Source organism: Euleptes europaea, chromosome 15, assembly GCF_029931775.1.
Source record: "Euleptes europaea isolate rEulEur1 chromosome 15, rEulEur1.hap1, whole genome shotgun sequence".
Classification (NCBI taxonomy): Eukaryota; Metazoa; Chordata; class Lepidosauria; order Squamata; family Sphaerodactylidae; genus Euleptes; species Euleptes europaea.
In genome coordinates, this window is record NC_079326.1 from 6,958,146 (window position 1) to 6,977,356 (window position 19,211).

A 19,211-nucleotide genomic window follows, 5' to 3' on the forward strand; every position below is an offset into this window, starting at 1 on the left:
TGTATACCGCAGGTCAGGAAAGGTGGTAATAAGTCCAAGAGATCACCACCATGGCTAACAGTTAAGGTGAAGGAAGCTATTAGAGAAAAAAAAGCATCCTTCAGAAACTGGGAGGATTGCCCAAACGAGGCAAACAAAAGCAAACACAAACTTGCACGAAGGAAATGCAAGCAAACAATTAGAGATACAAAAAAAAAAAGATTTCGAGGGACATATCGCTAAACACATCAAGACCAACAATAAGAAATTATTTAAGTACATTAGGAGTAAGAAACCATTTAGGGAAGCAGTTGGACTATTGGATGACAATGGGAGTAAAGGAAAATTAAAGGAGGATAAAGTGATTGCTGAGAAACTAAATGAATTCTTTTCATCTGTCTTCACTGCTGAAGATACAGGACAGATACCTTCTCCTGAACAGAGGTTTTGGGGAGGGGAGAATGAAGGACTGGGGCAAATAGTGGTAACATGGCAGGAAGTCCTAGAACGTACTTTCGGTACCACCTCTCCTGGTATACCCCCAAAGGACATTAAGATTGTCTGATGAGAATTTACTGTTGGTCCCTGGCCTTAAGAGGGTGCACCTGTCCTCGACAAGAGTGATGGCTTTTTCAACCATGGCTCTGGCCTGGTGGAATGCTCTGACTGGTAACATCAGGGCCCTGCAGGATCTGAAAGTTTTCCACAGGGGCTGCAAGACAGAGCTTTCCCACCAGGCCTACAACTGAGGACAGTCACTTATATCAACTTATATCATCTTATACCATTTTTACTGGCCTCCCCGCCTTCCCTCCCTTGAATGGGAATAATATAAATTGAAGGGTTGCCACCTGTATGGTGCCTACAGCTTATTTAGAATTTGTGCGCTATTGTGTTAGGATTTTAGTTTTATTGTTTGGTTTTATTAAGATTATATACATTGTTTGTTGTGCTTTTAATGATATTACCTGCCCTGAGCCAGCTTGCTGGGGAGGGCAGGTTATAAGTCAAGCAAACAAACAAACAAAAGTTTTGACAAACTGCAAACTAACAAGTCACAGGGACCAGCGGTATTCATCCTAGAGTTCTTCAAGAACTCAAATGAGAAATTGCTGAACTCCTAACAATGATATGTAACATGTGTCAGGTTCTGACTGAAGTCACCTGAAGAAGGGCTCTTGGCAGGACCAGGCCAGGCCCTGGCTTCAGGTTCACATGTCATAAACTCTGTGTATAGTTTCTCATCCTGTTATCCTGTTATTCACTCTGCCTGCAATCCACAGCTGTTGTATTGTCTATCGTGCCCTGAGAAATGTTATCTCGGAATTGTTTCACTTTGTTTTCCTTTCTCTGGCTGGAGTGCTTTTAACCATGTATTCTACCCATGTCATACCATTAGCAGCCTTGTTCATTCTGTAGACAGCTCTTTTATTTACCTTATTGCTCCTAATAAAGTATTATTGCTTCAGAGCTACCTGCCTGGATGAATCTGCTTTTGAGGGATGCTAGAGGTAAACATCTGATTCTGACATTAGGCTGCTAGATGCATATTCATACATTTTTATAATCCGCATAGTTAAATCAAGTGTCTTCCTGCCTTTCCATTTCGATGCAAACACCGTTCTTGCCACTGTCATCGCGTATTGACTTCATTGACTGTTTATACTTCATTTGGATTTGAGTTGGCATTATTCCGAGTAAAAAGTACTTAGCTTCTCCTTCAAAGTTCGTTTGTATCAACTCTTGTATTTCTTTATGTATTAGCTTCTAATACTTTTGTGCTTTCTTACATATCCACCATTGGTGATGGAAGGTTCCTTCTGTCTCTGAGCATTTCCAGCAATTGGATTGATTAGATTTGTACATCTTTTGTAAGTCTTTCGGAGCATAGTACCATCTGTAAAACATTTTATATCAATTCTCCTTTACTGCTTGTGATCTTGAAAATTTTATGTCTACCTTCCACATTTTTTCCCATGTCTGTATTGGAATCATCTCTCCAAAATTCTGCATCCACCTTACCATACAAGTCTTTACTTGCTCCGGTGCAGCTTCCAAGGCCAACAGCATTTTGTATATTTTAGACAGAAGATGGTCTTGTGTTTTGGTAATCAAAAGTTCAAATTCCATAGATTTTCTCTACTTTGCACCCTGTAGATAGTCCATTCTTAAAGGTAAAGGTCCCCTGTGCAAGCACTGGGTCATTCCTGACCCATGGGGTGACATCACATCCTGACGTTTCCATGGCAGACTTTGTTTGCGGGGTGGTTTGCCAGTGCCTTCCCCAGTTATCTTCCCTTTACCCCCAGCAAGCTGGGTACTCATTTCACCGACCTCGGAAGGATGGAAGGCTGAGTCAACTTTGAGCCGGCTACCTGAAACCGACTTCCGTCGGGATCGAACTCAGGTCGTGAGCAGAGCTTTTGACTGCAGTACTGCAGCTTAACACTCTTGGTGATATGTAAACCAAGAGATCTTTATATTCTCTTCCTGTAATTCTTGTAGTGATTTTGTCTGCCCATCTTTCTTCATCAAGTCATTTTAAGTAAGATAGTTGTTTCTGGATCTACTTGCATAGTCCGATTATGCTTCTGTTGGGGACATCAAACCTGGTGGGGAGGGGCTAAGGAATCTTTTCAATAGGTTCCAAACTTTCAACATCTGTATTGGTAAATTCACAGTGTTAGTGGTCTGTTGTGTTGTTGTGGACTTCTTTGTCTACAGCAGGTGGTGAAATCTAAGTCCAGGGCCTGCTTTCTCAAGTCTAATCATCCGATCTTCTGGGTGTGAGATCCAGTTTACCAGTGCCACCAGAGTTGCTGCTTGGTGGTATAGTTTAAGATTTGGCAAACCAACTCCACCTCTTGTTTTCTTGTCTTGCAAAACTGGAAATCTTTTTCTTGGTTTCTTACCATTCCAAATTAATTTATTAATAGTTCTTTGCCATTTGGACATTGTTGTTCCATTTATGTAGTTTGGCAATGTCTGGAATAGGAAGTTGAGTCTTGGCATGACGTTTATTTTTACCACTGCTATTTGACCTAGCCATGAGATTTGGAGTCTGCTCCATCTTTGAAGATCTTCTTCTATTTTTTCCCATACTTCCATATAGTTTAGCTCAAAGAGTGTTTCAGTTCCCGTGGGTATTTTTATGCCCAAATATTTAACACTTCTCTTCGGCGTTGAACATTGAAACATATTTTAAATCTTTTTTCAGCAGAGACATTATACAGGATCATATTTGTTTTGGTTTTATTGAGTTTATATCCAGAGTAATAGCTAAACAAGTTAATCTGCTGCCTGATTTCCACCATTGAAGTCTTTGGTTTCTGGCATATTAGAACCACATCATCCGCATAACTTTTAATTTTATATTCCTGATCATCATATTTCAGTCCTTCTATTTTAGAATCCTCTCTTGTCTTGTTTGCGAGTATTCTCATGGCCAAATTAAACAATAGTGGTGATAGTGGACAACCCTGTTTGGTTCCTTTTTGTATCTTCAGCTGATCAGTTAGCATCCCATTAATCAGCAATCTTGTGCTTTGGGTTGTATTCTCTCAATTGATAATATCTTGAAGGTCAAGACATTCATCTACCTGTTCATGCTTGTCCTCATGAACCATCAAAATAGTAGCTTGTAGCTCTAACTTCTCGATCTTCTGTTGCCTTTGTTAGAGGGCTTTAATGTCTTTGGAGTTATCATCAATTTTTTTCTCAATCCTTGCCAATGTCTCTTGCAAGGATTCCTGTAATTTCTTATTGCCTTCTTGTTGACTTTCTTGTAGACTTTTATTTGTCTTTTCTAACTTCTTCATGTTTTCTTCACTCAATTTTAGCATTAGATTTTTAAGATCTTCCAGTTGCATTTCATCTTTGTTTGACTTGCCTTTTTTTACCTCTTGGCATTTCTGCTTGCATTTGGGGTTGTTGTAACTCCGCTCCACAGGGCTGAGTGGGAGATCTTTTGGGTGTTGTTGTTCGCTCTTCTGATTTTTTTGGAGATGGACAAGTCTTTGGTAAAAATTGTTTTTTCTTAAACTTCAAATACTTTCTCATATTACTTTAAGCATTTGTTATAGTCATCAATCAAAAATGATCAAATTTAAAATTAGCTTATAAAGTCATTTAACTCCAAGTAAATATTACAATAATATCAGAAATGGTCTAAAAGGGCTTATCTATTTAATTTTATTTAGTGTTAGCCAAAAAAAAAAAACCCTAATAGGTTAGGTTCAATCAGTTAGTTATAATTAATTTGTATAGTCCTGGGTTAATCAGTTAAAATTTATTAGACTTAAGTTAGTCAATAAGCCCTTTAGTAGAGAGAAAGTCAATTTTAAGCGGGGCTCAATAAGGTTAGTTGTTGTGGGGACTTCCGCTAGGGACGCTGAGCTGAGCACCACGTCTCTTGGGGGCTCCCAAGGGAACCAAGATTCGTTCGAATCTGGGGTGTAATCATGCACCCCTACCCGATCCTAAATAGTGGATTGGGAAACAGGATCTCCCCTGCTGCCCATGAAGTGCGGTTTGACCCCCAGTTTTGCTGAGAGAGCCATCGGACGACTCTCGGAATCCTCTCGGAATGAGGTCCCACCTGGCCTGAGGGGAAACCATTGCCGCGAACATCTCTCTGAAATTAGGCTCATCTCTCCCCTACCTATTACCATCTATGCAATGATACATAAGCAAGAATACCTACTCTTCTAAAATCTGAGTAAGTAACAAGAACTCTTTTGTTTTACCTGGAATTGGAAGTCCCGAAGGAGTGGAAAAAATATCTATAGAATCCGTATCTCCCCATCTGAGGTTTGGATGACTCTTTGACAATTAAAAACATTGGATAAGCCAGCAGGATCTTAATCAAATTGATCGGTGGATAGACATAACAATTGGGACCTTTTGAATGACGCTATAGTTACCAATCAGAAACTCAGAAGTGTAAAGGGGAGGGACGAGCAGATTCCCCCCACTTCCGGGAGGAGGCTTTTTTGAGTAAACACATTTTCAAGCCACGTCTTATCTGGAAGCATCAGCTATTGTCTGCCATTGCGAGAATACTATGGGATTTGAGACTGGATGTGTGGCACCACTGTGTAACTGGCAAATACTTCCCAAGTTCCTAGGCAAAAGGAAGGAACGGCAGGTGTGTGACCTTATATACTAAACCCCGTAACACCACTTTACAACTCACAACGTATACCTGTCTGGATTTTACAAATTAAACCTTAACAAACTACCAGAAGTAGCAACCATGGAAAGTGAGACTAAATTCATGGATCGACTAGTCTCTCTGACAAACAATATCTACGAACTTGTCAATCGGAAACTGGATGTAATTTCGGGAGATCTCAAGGATATAAAAGACCGAATTATGACAATGAGATCAGAGATGAGGGAAGGAAGCTCCCCAAACGACAAACCATTAAAAGAAGAATTAAATTCTGTAAAGGAGATGGAGAGCTATGAAGGACTACCAAAGGATATACATTTGCAAGAAGAAATTGAACCAACCCAATTGACAACTATGGATATGAATGTAAGAGACTTTGACTTTTGTTTGTATGATTTACCTGATGAACTTTTCAAAGTTAACTGGGAGAATTTAAAAGGGCAAAAAGCTGGAAATACCAGGATTTTTCTTCTCGCTTTAGGGATGGAAGAAAACATACTGCAGATTTACTATCCCCCATCAATTTTTACAGAGGGAATTGAACTAACAACTTCCATGGATGCCCTTCGAAGTTTAAAGCTACTGGGAAAAAGAGGAAAATGCTGGAAATTAAAGATAAAGAGACTGGGTCAAAGGGTTTAGTTTTTCTCGGGATTTAATTAAAAAGGACTGATTAAATGGCTTGGCTCTGACAAAAACAGAATAATTAATGGCATTAACATAACTGATACTTATTAGATATGTGGGAGAAATAGAGGAATCATAATGATATTCATTCTCAAAGGAAGTTAAAAATGATACTTATTATCTAATCCATTTTTCATTATAAAATAGTGCTTGTATTTCTGTTATTTCTTTTTTATTCTTTTATTTTTCTTTATTTGAATATAGATAAATGAAATAGCAAATACTTAGATTATGAGTAATGTTAAATAAGGGGGGAAATATCTTATAAATGCTTGTAACAGTTTTAGGATTAGAATTTTAAACAAAGGAGGTTACAAATAAATGATAAGATTGAGGGAGGTGTAGGGGAAGTCTTTATATTTTATTTTTTATCTATATATGTATGTATTTTCAACAATTGTTTATTAGAATTTATACTCTGATGTTTACCTATTTTGATTGTTGAATACCTTGTCTAATTAGTATAGAAAAATAATTTAAATTTTTTTTAAAAAAATAATAAATAAGGTTAGTTGTTGTGGAAAGGAATTAAATGGCAGGTGCTATTTGATTGTTGAGCCACCAGATGGTGCTATTGTTTGTCTTTAGGGAATGATCTTCTTAAAGGCTCATTCATCATTCCAATTTCCTTGAAGAAGGCACAGGTGGGGGGGGGGAAATCGCAGGCAATCGCACTTCTTTGGTCGCGACTCTCCTTGTCACCCCTTGCCACTCCTCGCTGTCTCTAAAACCCCCACTGGTCACCATCCTCTGTGATGCAGCTCCTGGATGGAGCTAGTCACCTCATGTTGCTTTCAGCCCTCTCACCTCACCTTCCCCGTCCCCAACTGCCCATTCAGATGCTTGGTTTGTGCGCACGTTTAAATCCACCAAAGCTCTGATGTCCCAGCACCTTTTTCCAGCCTCCTTCCCACCCTTCATGCATTGTGCTGTTAACCAGTTACAGGAGCTTCTCCCAAAATGCCATGACTCTCCACCCAAAGAAGCCTCTTGCTAAGGACACTCCAACCCCCCAGCTCAGTTTCTTGTGCATCAGCCAAAGTAAGCTTATTGAACTCCTCTGTCTCGATGGCGTAGTTTGAGAAAGTTAGTTTCAGTTTGGGAAAGTTAGTTAGTTTCAAAATATTGTCGAAGGCTTTCACAGTCAGAGTTCATTGGTTCTTGTGGGTTATCCGGGCTGTGTAACCGTGGTCTTGGTATTTTCTTTCCTGACGTTTCGCCAGCAGCTGTGGCAGGCATCTTCAGAGGAGTTACACTGAAGGACAGACACTTCAGTGTTACTCCTCTGAAGATGCCTGCCACAGCTGCTGGCGAAACGTCAGGAAAGAAAATACCAAGACCACGGTTAGTTAGTTTCAGTTTGATTCAGTTGGATTTCATAATTAAAAGATGATTATCTGGTACAAAATTCATATTGAATGACAGGACATTGTTACCTGTTATATTGCAGTAGACCAGAAGTGGTGCAAGCGAACCACTTGCATCAGAATCAATGTGGAAGAAACCAGAAATCTTTCCTTGTTGCCTGTAAGCTTCACATGATCTCTCATAAATAGCTGAAAGAAAGAGAAATGGGTATTTACAGTTGAGAATACAAACAGTAGTAATTAGGAAGTGTAGCACCATGTGACAGCTACATATAAGGGTATCATCTACATGGGGTAGGGTTGCCTATCTCCAGGTAATAGCTGGAGATCTCCTGCTATTACAACTGATCTTTAGCTAATAGAGATCAGTTCACCTGGTGAAAATGACCACTTTGGCAATTGGACTCTAGCATTAAAGACCCTCCCCTCCACAAACTCCGCCCTCCTCTGGCTCTACCCTGAAAACCTCCTGCCAATAGCAAAGAGGGATCTTGCAACTCTAATGTGGGGAACTAGTCATCTACATTACCAAGTAGCCACAATGACCTTAGCATACTTTGCTGCCAACTCATTACTATGTGTTAACTAGATAGGGTGTAGTAACTAAGTCATTCTAAAAAAACAACAACTGGCTTTGTACATTGATGCAAATGCCACAAACAGCAGTGTTTTCTGTGTGATTTGAAACCACCCATAGGGGGGATCAATAGTGGTTGATTAGCAATCTCTTGTAGGAACACAGCCCTCGCTATACATGCAGATAGGGATTATGTACTTTTCTTTTATTAAATTATGATACTATCAATGTAGACCTGTTTGTTTGTTTTTTAATCATATGCCAAACCACTATATTGGGTGGATTTGAAAGAGAGGGGGTTAGGAAAAAACCTATTAAGAAACAAATAAAGGTCATCTACGTTGGGGCTATTGAGGGGATACAGAGTGATAATAGGGAAGATAGGGTTTAAATGCCAAGTGAACTGTAAACTCTTCAGATGGGTTTGGGAAAAATATTTTTGCTTTACTTAAGTGAATGATAATGACCTTTCTCTTGCACTGCTGTGAAGATAATTGGAATGAGGATTGTAAGTACTTTCACATCCCAAGCATGATATAAAATACTGAAAATAAGTTATTTTGTCTTGATGAATGGATTCCATAAATTACGCCTCCCCCTAACCCCCATTCTTCTTTGGGAAGATGAAATCAGTTGCTACCATCATGCACTAATTTGTGTTCATCAGCCATAGCAGTTTGCTGGCGCTTCCCCCCGCCCTTAGTTAAGTGCAAAAAGGATACTCCTCCACACACAACCAATTAATCAAGATATCTCCCCCTCCATAGAAGGCAGAAATATTTGTGAAAGGCTTTGCAAGAATATGAGCAAAACACAGATTTGCTCTTTGGCCTTATTTGTTCTTATTATTGTATACAGCCATGTAATCAGGCACCATCATTGGCTGTTCTAAGACCAATATTACACTTTTTTCTATATACATATAGTCTAACATAAATAAGTAGAAATGCTGTGCTAACTTTCCAAATGTATAAATACATACTCACCAACAAAACAGAAAGCACATGCATTTCTATTCTGCATAGGCAATTCTGAATGCAACAGCATATTCCAAGGACAGTTTATACTGGGGCAAATCTGAAAGCATCCAGGACACACACACACACACACACACACACACACACACACACAGATATGTATAAATGCATATGTGTGTGTGTATATATATATATAGAGAGAGGAAGGATGCATGTTAAGCATGTCTAAAATGATCATGTAATTACACACTGTGTATGTGCATGGATGATTTGTTGTGGATCACAGGAAGGATGAAGAATGCAATATTTCGTATAGCAAAACTATGCAATGGATTAAGTAATAGTCATCCATCCAGTTCTTACTGAGAGAGAGATGCCAGGGATCATGTATGTATTCAATTAATGTTGTTTGTGGCTCCAAAAATTTTTAATGATTCCCCATGCCCATCAAAACACCACCCTTAATACATTAGCTAATTTCTAAGGGGTTGTGATCAAAAAGAGTTTTGATTTGTGTAGCAATTTCAGATGGAAGAATGACAAGATGTTTTTATACACTAATCTGCAGCTTTTGCTCCAGTAACATGTTCTGGCAGAATGTAACCCCCTTGAGACCAGCTATACTACTTTTCTTAACAGCTTTTCTCCTCTATAACTTAATAGATCTTTTCAAATCTCTGCCTTTTTCATTTGTTTTTGTAGAATGGTGTCATGCTTTTTTTCATTTTGTTCATTTTTATCGCCGGTGTTTCTGATTGGTTTCTTTTATGGGTATTGTTTTTACATCACTTATACACAAATGAAGTAAAAATAGGTATTTACTTCTAATTTAAATGACAAGGGCTTGTATCCTACTAGTCCATTCAGCACAGCTTGAAGCCTTCTTCTAGTCCAAGGAGCCTTCCTCAGACAGAAGCAACCTTCCTGAGAGGAAGAACTGTTTCCATTGGGAAAGGGTCCTTTACACTGGAAAAAGGTGGTAGGAAACAAGCCATTGCCAACTAATATAATCATTTTTTGTAATGAATGGTTCTGTTTTTCTCTAACCAAATACCAAACAGGTTAGTACATCAAAACATGAGTGATGTTGAGGATAATTTAACAGAGAGAACAAATATGCTTGATTAGATAATCGAGCCAAATAGTTTATGCTTAGGTAAAATGGGAAATGTTAGTGAATTTTGTGACTACTCTTAGCTCAGTTCACAAATTGGAGTTGCTTTTATGGGTTCTCAGCACTCAGGATGAAATTGGGCCATCTTTCCCCCCAAAAAAATAGTAACATTCAAAAGTAAACAGGTTGTCTGTTTTTGCATAGGTGCAATGTAAAAAATAGCTTGCAATGTATGAATGCTGCCAGTACGCTGGAAAAGTAATATAACGGAAAGGTAAGTCAAGAGACAGGTGAGCTGAAAACAATATGTAAGAGATCTACAAACAAGTGCAGTTACTTTGAATCAGTTTTATTCTCTATGTGTACACTGAAATAGCTAAGGAAGCAACCAGATTCAAGGGATAAGTATAGATGTCATACTAGTGGGTTGGATCAACCACAAAGGCAAACCAGGCAACTTCCTTGATGGTTCCCACAGGGGTTTCAAGGCAAGAGTCATTCCGCAGTGGTTTGTAGGGCTGTTGAAAAAAAAATTGGCCCGTCTGGATTCGGGATATGCCAAAGTCCGAACTCTCCTGCTTCGGGTCCATGCAATTCGGCGCAAATTTAAAGTTCGGGAAAAAAATTGGCCGAATAAAGCCATTAAAAACACAACCGTGCCTTTCCACGGCTCCGGAGGGGGGCATTTTTGGGGGTAGAGGTCCCAAACTTTCAGCGGAGCTTCAAAGGACCCTTCTTGCCAGACCCCCAAGTTTTGTAAAGATTGGGTCAGGGGGGCTGAGATATGAGCCCTAAAAGGGGTCCCCCACCCTTAATGTACATCTCTGAGCAGAGCTTGCCACCCACGCACAAAGCTCCCAGCCCCGACAAACAGCTGAGCTGCAGGGAGCAAGGGCGGGGCAGGTGCGAAGAAGTTTGCAAAGCAACACAACTGCAAAGCAACACAACTGCAAAGCAACACAACCATGCAAAGCAACACGTTTGCAACCATGCAAAGCAACACCTGACAACTGGGAGTTTGCAAACCATGGAAAGGGACAGAGGCAGCTAGCTATGCATAATGAGCAGGAGGGGGTAGAATTTCCCCTTTTGCATTGGACTCAGGACCAGGCAAATGCATTCTTTAAGTCACCATTTGAAAACCAGTTTTGAGCAAGCATCAAAATAGATATAACCGATCTTATGAATGAGGGAAAACCTGAGGACACACAACTGAGGCCCCCCCTCAAACCAGGGAGAGAGAGACTCGAGGGGGCATACACACACCAGGCAGAACGGGCGAAAGCCCCCTTTGGCTTCCCCCCCACCCACAGAAACTGCTCCCTCCCCACACACACACAGACTCTGCTCCCCCCCCACACACACAGGAGAAAAAATATAGATTAAAGCCCCCAAAGGGGTCTTACTGTGGCTGTCTTCTGTTCCATCAGGAGGGGCTGGGAGAACTGGGTAATCCAATACAATTCTATTTAAGCACGGGAGGTTTTGCCTTGGATTTGCTGCTCTGGAGATGCATACAGGATTGGGTGATCCATTCATCCCAATAGGGAAAAGGGGAAAGCCCATATCTCGGGACCCCCTGACCCAATGTTTATAAAACTTGGGGGGTCTCTTAAGAAGGCTCGTCTGAAGCTCCGCTGAAAGTTTGGGGTCTCTACCCCCAAAAATGCGCCCCCTGCAGCCACGGAAAAGAGCAACTGTGCACACACACACACCCATGAGGATTTCTCTCTCTTTCTCTCCCCAGCCGGTCCGCGCAGCAGCTGATTCCTCCAGTACTCAATCCTGACTGATTGGCCAGAAGAAGACCCAGCTTGGCCACCGATTGCCCGGGGGAGAATGCTGCTTACTGACGGTTATGCTGCTGCACCCCGAATTTGCTGAATTTATTCGTGAACTCCCGAACTCGCTGAATTCAGCTCCCCCGTTTTCCCACCATTTTTGAGTTTGGTTCGCCCTGAACTAAAAACTGCCGAATCAGGGGAAATTCAGCTGTTTTTCGGTTCAGGCCGAACCGAATCGACAGCCCTAGTGGTTTGCCTTTGCCTGCCTCTGTATGGCAATGCTGGACTTTCCATCCAATATACTAGCTAGGGCCAACTCTATGTAGCTTCTGAGACTGGACAAGATCAGGTTAGGGATTGTGCCATCAGCTGTGTAAATGACTTGAACAGGGAGCAATTGCCTGCACTTTTAGAGAAGGCACATTGAGGCAGCATGACAGCTCGTGTGTTCAATGGGACATAATCAATAGCCTTTTAATCACTATTGGCTGCAGGGGGCATAGATAGAGTTGAAAGGGAAGATAGTGAAGAAGTTATAAATGAAAATGAGAAATAATGTCCCAGTCAACTCTTGATTATTTAATATTCTTTAGTATACTTTTCAGCATAAAATAAGACAAAAGGGATAGAGGACGCAACATTTTAATTCAGGGTAGCCAAAAACCTAGGGCCAGTCCTGTATACAGCTATTCATCATAGTCAGAACTCTTCATAGGAAAGGGTTCTGATCACCATCTGATGAAAACATCAATCTTTATAAATAATTTAGCAACTTATTAATGGGGAAAATATGTTAAGCAAAACAGGGGATACCAACCACTACTCAAACATGATAATATGTCCTGTCAGATTGTGACAGCATTACTCTGGCAAGGCAAACAGACAGTCTGGTAGAAATATTTATTATCAGGGCATAAATGAATTACAGCTTAGCTCAGAGACACTTTTGGGAGTAATTCTTGCTAAGCATCTGAACATGCACATTGAAAATGTCCCTATTCACCACAGGGTCAAAAGCTCCATCTGCACATCCCTATTGTATTCAAGAGATACCCCATCACCACAGTGAAAAGTGCTACTTGGGAGCTCAATACCCACATCAGAGTGCCTCTGGAAGTTTACATCAGACTTATTCTATTACCATCTGTTCCCACCTTTCCAAAATCTGTTGTTTGACAATGTTACTCATGACAGGCAGATTTCCATTCACTCTCCAAGGACTCATGCAAAATTCCTTTTTTCTGTTTTCTATGTTCACTAAAAAGATGCAAGGTCATAAGGCAATACATTCTGATGACAAAATCAACATATGGTGGCGAACAGTCCAGTAACACCACACTGTTGTCCCAACATTATTGAATAGGCTGTGCAAGAGACATACAGAGTCTCACGATCACAAAATGCAAAACAGGAAACCCAGTAGAGAAGGTGGAATAGGTGGTTTATTGCTATTATCCATGTTTTATACTTTCACAAAAAATATTCATTTTTAGAAATGTGTTTCGCTGTTGATATTGATATTGAACCTGGCCTTAAGGGATAGAATGGGCAATCCTAAACCTGGCTATCCGGAACTAAGTCCCATTTTTATTCATTAAGGGTTACTCCCAGGAAAGTGCTTCTTAGGATTGCAGGCATAGAGGTGGGAGGTATGAATGTTAACAGTGCAATCTTAAGGGAGGTAAAGGTGCTCAGGGAGCAGGCTGAGTATTACGCTGGCATGTCTCGAGTTACTTTGCCAGTTCAGTCTCCTAGTGCAGCTGCGTTGCTCTTAGGCACCAGCTCAGCCCCGCAGTGGCTGACCATCATCACAAATAAGGCACAGGCTTTTGCGCCAGCATAATTATGGGTGGTTCATGGGGCATGGCCAAAGTTAGTTGGCTCCCTAAGCCCTTTCAGACTGGTAAGTTAGTTGGTTCCCTGGCAGAAGCGCAAAGCTGCACCTTAAAGAAAACACAACATAGCCTACAGGTGCCAATTGTACACAAAACGAGAATCCCCTTCCCACTGCTGTGGTCATGCTCATGAGGACCAAAGCAGCTCAGGATGGCAACTCCAGACGTGACCAATCATCTCCCTCCCCTGTGGTACCTCTGTCTGATAGCTCCCTACTATGCAGACTTAAAGCGAGCAGCAAGGCACTTTGGTGGCAGGAAAAGTACAGTGAGGCTCCAACACCCAGAGGAGAGAACAAACGTCACACTCCGTGGCTGACCTCTCCCATTTCAGAACCCTAACAGGTACCCCATCTCTAGAGGAAGGTCCCAAAGGGGCAGCCATATACTGACAGGTAAGCAGAAGCCAGTCCCCCAAACCTTAAGAACATAAGAAAGGCCCTGCTGGATCAGACCAAGGCCCATCAAGTCCAGCAGTCTGCTCACACAGTGGCCAACCAGGTGCCTCCAGGAAGCCACAAACAAGACGAGTGCAGCAGCACCAACCTGCCTGTGTTCTGCAGCACCCAAGATAATAGGCATGCTCCTCTGATACTAGAGAGAACAGGTATGCAGCATAACCAGCATCCATTCCAATTAATAGCCATGAATACCCCTTTCTTCCATGAACATGTCCACTCCCCTCTTAAATCCCTTCAAGCTGGCAGCCATCACCACATCCTGGGGCAGGGAGTTCCACAATTTAATTATGCATTGTGTGAAGAAATACTTCCTTTTATCTGTTTTGAATCTCTCACCCTCCAGCTTTAGCAGATGACCCCGTGTTCTAGTATTATGGGAGAGGGAGAAAAATTCTCCCTGCCCACTCTCTCTAAACGATGCATAATTTTATAGACCTCTATCATGTCTCCCCTTAGCCGCCTTCTTTCCAAGCTAAACAGCCCTAGGCGTCCTAACTAATCCCCATAGGACAGCTGCTCTAGTCCCCTAATCATTTTGGTTGCTCCTTTCTGCACCTTCTCAAGCTCTGTAATATCCTTTTTTTAGGTGCGGTGACCAGAACTGTACACAGTATTCCAAGCGTGGTCTCACCATAGAAGGGCAGTATGATATCAGCAGTTTTATTCTCTATTCCTCGTCTAATTGTGGCCAGCATGGAATTTGCCTTTTTTACAGCAGCCGCACACTGGGTTGACATCGTCATTGAACTATCCACTACCACCCCAAGATCCCTTTCTTGGTCTGCCGCTGCCAGCACAGATCCCATCAATGTATATGTGAAGTTGGGATTTTTTGCCCCAATATGCATCACTTTACACTTACTCACATTGAAACTCATTTGCCATTTTAATGCCCATTCTTCCAGTATGTAGAGAGCCTTCTGGAGCTCTTCACAGTTCGGTTTTGTTTTAACCACCCTAAATAATTTGGTGTCATCTGCAAACTTGGCTACTTTACTGTTTAACCCCAACTCCAGGTCATTGATGAACAGGTTGAAAAGCACCGGTCCCAACACAGATCCCTGAAAGACCCCACTGCTCACATCCCTCCATTGTGAGAACTAACCATTGATTCCTACTCTCTGCTTCCTATTTTTCAGCCAGCTCTCAATCCATAAGAGGTCTTGTCCTCTTATCCCGTGACTATTAAGTTTGCGTAGCAGTCTTTGGTGGGGGACTTTGTCAAAAGCTCTTTGGAAATCCAAATACACAATATCCACAGGCTCATTCCTGTCCACATGCTTATTGATGCTTTCAAAAAACTCTAATAGGTTAGTGAGACAGGACCTACCCTTACAGAAGCCATGTTGGGTTTTGCTCAGCAGACCTCGCCCTTCTATATGCTTGACAATTTTATCTTTAATAATGCTTTCCATCAATTTACCTGGAACAGCTGTTAAGCTAACTGGCCTGTAATTCCCTGGGTCCCCCTTGGAAACTTTTTTATAAATTGGTGTTACATTGGCCATTCTCCAGTCCTCTGGTACAGAGGCTGATCGAAGGGACATATTACATATCTTTATTAGAAGTTCAGCAATTTCCCATTTGAGTTCTTGAAGAACTCTAGGATGAATACCGTCTGGTCCCTGTGACTTGTTAGTTTGCAGTTTGTCTAGACATTCTAGGACTTCCTGCCTTGTTACCACTATTTGCTTCAGTTCCTCATTCTCCCCTCTCCAAAATCTCTGTTCAGGAGAAGGAATCTGCCCTGTATCTTCAACAGTGAAGACCACTGATGAGAAGAATTCATTTAGTTTTTCAGCAATCGCTTTATCCTCCCTTACAGTTCCTTTACTCCCATTGTCATCCAGTGGTCCCACTGCTTCCCTAGCTGGTTTCCTACTCCTAATATACTTAAAGAATTTCTTATTGTTTGTTTTGATGTGTTTAGCAATATGCCCTTCAAAATCTTTTTTTGCATCTCTTATTATTTGCTTGCATTTCCTTTGTGCAAGTTTGTGTTTGCTTCTGTTTGCCTCGTTTGGGCAAACCTTCCAGTCTCTGAAGGAAGACTTTTTTCTCTAATTGCTTCCTTCACCTTACTCGTCAGCCATAGTGGTGACCTCTTGGACTTATTACTACCTTTCCTGACCTGCGGTATAAAAGCTAGCTGAGCCTCTAGTAATGTGGACTTAAGTAACCCCCAAGCCTTTTCAAGAGATTTAACCCTCCTAACTGTTCCTTTCAAATTCCTCTTTCCCACTTTTCTCATTTTAGAGAAGTTCCCTCTTTTAAAGTCAAAGGAAATTGTGTGAGATTTCCCAGTCACTTTCACACTTACATCTAAATTAAATTTGATGCCATTGTGATCCCTATTGCCAACTGGCTCAACTACATCCACATCCCACACTAAGTCACTGGCAGCACCACAGAGTATTAAATCCAGGATCGCTTCCCCTCTGGTTGGGTCTATGACCAACTGTTCGAGGGCACAGTCATTTAGGATGTCAAAATGGAGCATACATTTATCCAATCAATGTGAGGGAAGTTGAAGTCTCCCATTATTTTTCACACCAAAGGTGGCAAATATATTCCAGGGACTATTCAGGTTTTTAACCTGAAAATTACCCCAATTATCCTCTTTGGTGTTGCCATCTGGATTACAGTGATCAATGAATCTATAGATCGTTCACTGCTTCAGTTCTTACGAAAACTCCTAAACGCCCCTCGATGTGTTGCTGGCGTTACTCTTCGTTCCGAGTTTGGCCAAATGTCACTTGAAGCTAGGGCGTGGTTGACCGCCTTTAAACTACACCTTTAAACTGTGCTTTAGCACTGAGGGGTTCCTAGCTTCTCTAAAGCATGACCCTTTCAAATCCTCATGGCAAAAAATCTTAGATGAGAAACTGGCGTTGTTGGGCTTCTTGCAGGATATGTTATCAGAACTTGGGAAAACTGAAGCTTTTGCCAAAATTAAAAAGCGCATTAAAGAGCTCGATTATAACAGCACTACTTTTCGTGCTCGTCGCGTCTGTTCATTCCAGTTCTTCGGAATACCCCCTCCACGTGGTCTGCCTGCCTATACATATTACCTGACAACTCCTCGTCTCTGTAGAGCTTTTTGCTTGGCTAGATTGAATGCTAACCCTTCTATGGTAATGCAGGGCAGAATTCTGAATATACCATACTCAGGCAGGATCTGCCCTTGCTCTTCTGGCTCTATTGACTCATTAGCCCATGCCCTTTTGGAATGCCGCTTTTACGAGGAAGTTCGATCGCACTATATTTTCCCCCCTTTTAATATACAAATCCAATGCCTCTGTGACTGACATAATGCCTTTTTTACTAAACGACAGGGACCCCAAGGCTACATTGTCAGTGGCAAGGTTTGTTTCAGTCCTTATATCCCTCCAACACTAGATATATGCTGCTCAAGGTCAATTGATCAAGGAGCTTCTAAGGGATAAAAGGAAAGGAAAAAGGAAAGGATTATTACTACTTCATTACCTTTATATGCTTCCCTAATTTCATTCTCCATCTCAAGATCACCCTGAGCCATTTGGTCAGGGGGCCGATAGAACGTCCCCAGTACTAAATCTCCTTTGGGGCCCGGAATCGTCACCCATAAGGATTCTGTGGACGGGTCTGCCCTTTTTATGGTCTCTAGCTTATTAGACACTATGCCTTCCTTGATATACATAGAAACACCCCCTCCAATACGCCCTTCCCTGTCATTTCTATACAGTTTGTAACCAGGGATGACTGTATCCCACTGGTTCTCTCCCCTCCACCAGGTTTCTGTAATGCTCACTATATCTATGTTTTCTCTTAAAACAATGCACTCTAATTCCCCCATTTTTGCTTGGAGGCTTCTAGTATTAGCATAGAAACACCTCCACACTATTTCTCTCATACAGAGTCCCCAAAGAACTTCTCCAAGTGGAATGAAAGGCAAAACTAGTAGATGGCATTCAACATGTATAGAATAAACTGATGGACCTTGAGAAAAAAAATCCTTTATTTACATCTATGCTAATGGGATCAAATTGGCTACGTTTTTCCGGAAAGAGAATTTTAGGTTGTGTCAACTCATTGTGCCACAATTGTAAAAGAAACTTGTGGTGATGTGGAAAGCACAACTCCTTTCTACCTCCTACTCTGTGTTCTGTCAATTTCCCAGTTGTTGACAAGATAAATACCTTTGAAGTGCCACCTAATGACACTGGGCGAACGCTCTGGGTGTTCTTTTCCTTGCATTTCAATCATTCGTTTTACATGCCCTGTTGTTTTATCTGTATTTTTACTAGCCCTCCTTCTGTGGATTTTATATCTTTGTGTTTATATTTTATTCCTTGATTAATTGCCTTTAATTACTTTTATTTTACCTGAGGACACTTCTGTCACTTTCTTGATTGTGTTTACTGTAGTTCTTTTAGTCAATTATAATTGTTTTATTTTAATTGTTTTATTGCACTGTTATTTTTAAACTGTCAGGTGCCTCAAGCAATTATCTGAAGAGAGAAAAAATGTAAATCATGAAGGCCTCTATTCAATATTAATATTGGATTTTGATATTCTAGCTGTTCTTACATGACCTCCTCTTTCAAGCTCCTGTTCCAAAATGTATCTTCCAAATACCTTCCTAGTTGGGTATTTAAGAGGAAATGGTCATTGGAAATTTGGGCTTTTCATTAATAAACAAATGTTTCAGAATGGAAGTTAGCTCTAGAAATCCAAACTGAGGACTGAGCAGCACTGAAAGGGTTTATTAGAACATTTCCTAGACCCCCTCCCCCAGAGGTCTACTAAATTGTTGCTCTGATGCGACTGAGAACGTTTATCTGTCTGATCTGACAGGGATTGTCAAGCATCCTTGGAATAATTAGAGGGGGATGGAACACTATTTTCAGTAACAACCAGTAAAGCCCTGGAAGGAAGGCTTCTCCCCTCCTCTTGTTACACTAACAGCAGAAGCATGAAGAGGCAGACAGTGAAACTAGCAGAAGTGACTGTCATGCTACCCTCATAATACCATTATCATGTTAAATGTCAAAAAGAAATGAAATCTGTGCTATTGAACAACTGACTTAGACAAGCTCCACTGTTGACAGACTAATAAAGTCCCTGCTGCGATATTCCGTGATGACAGATGGCTCATTTTTCCTTGTTAAAAATACATATTTACTGATATGGTACCAACCCCCCTCCCCCAAAAAAA

The 19,211-nt window shown here is 41.2% G+C and overlaps 1 protein-coding gene across 1 annotated transcript in view; it reads right to left on the minus strand.

Moving 5' to 3' along the window:
- Nucleotides 1-19,211, minus strand: part of CNTNAP5 (contactin associated protein family member 5) — a 603,640-nt gene that overhangs the window by 170,967 nt on the left and 413,462 nt on the right. Inside the window, exon 12 of the mRNA XM_056861386.1 lies at nt 7,276-7,395. Within this exon, the coding sequence (XP_056717364.1) occupies nt 7,276-7,395 (120 nt within the window). The remainder of the gene's footprint in view (nt 1-7,275; nt 7,396-19,211) is intronic.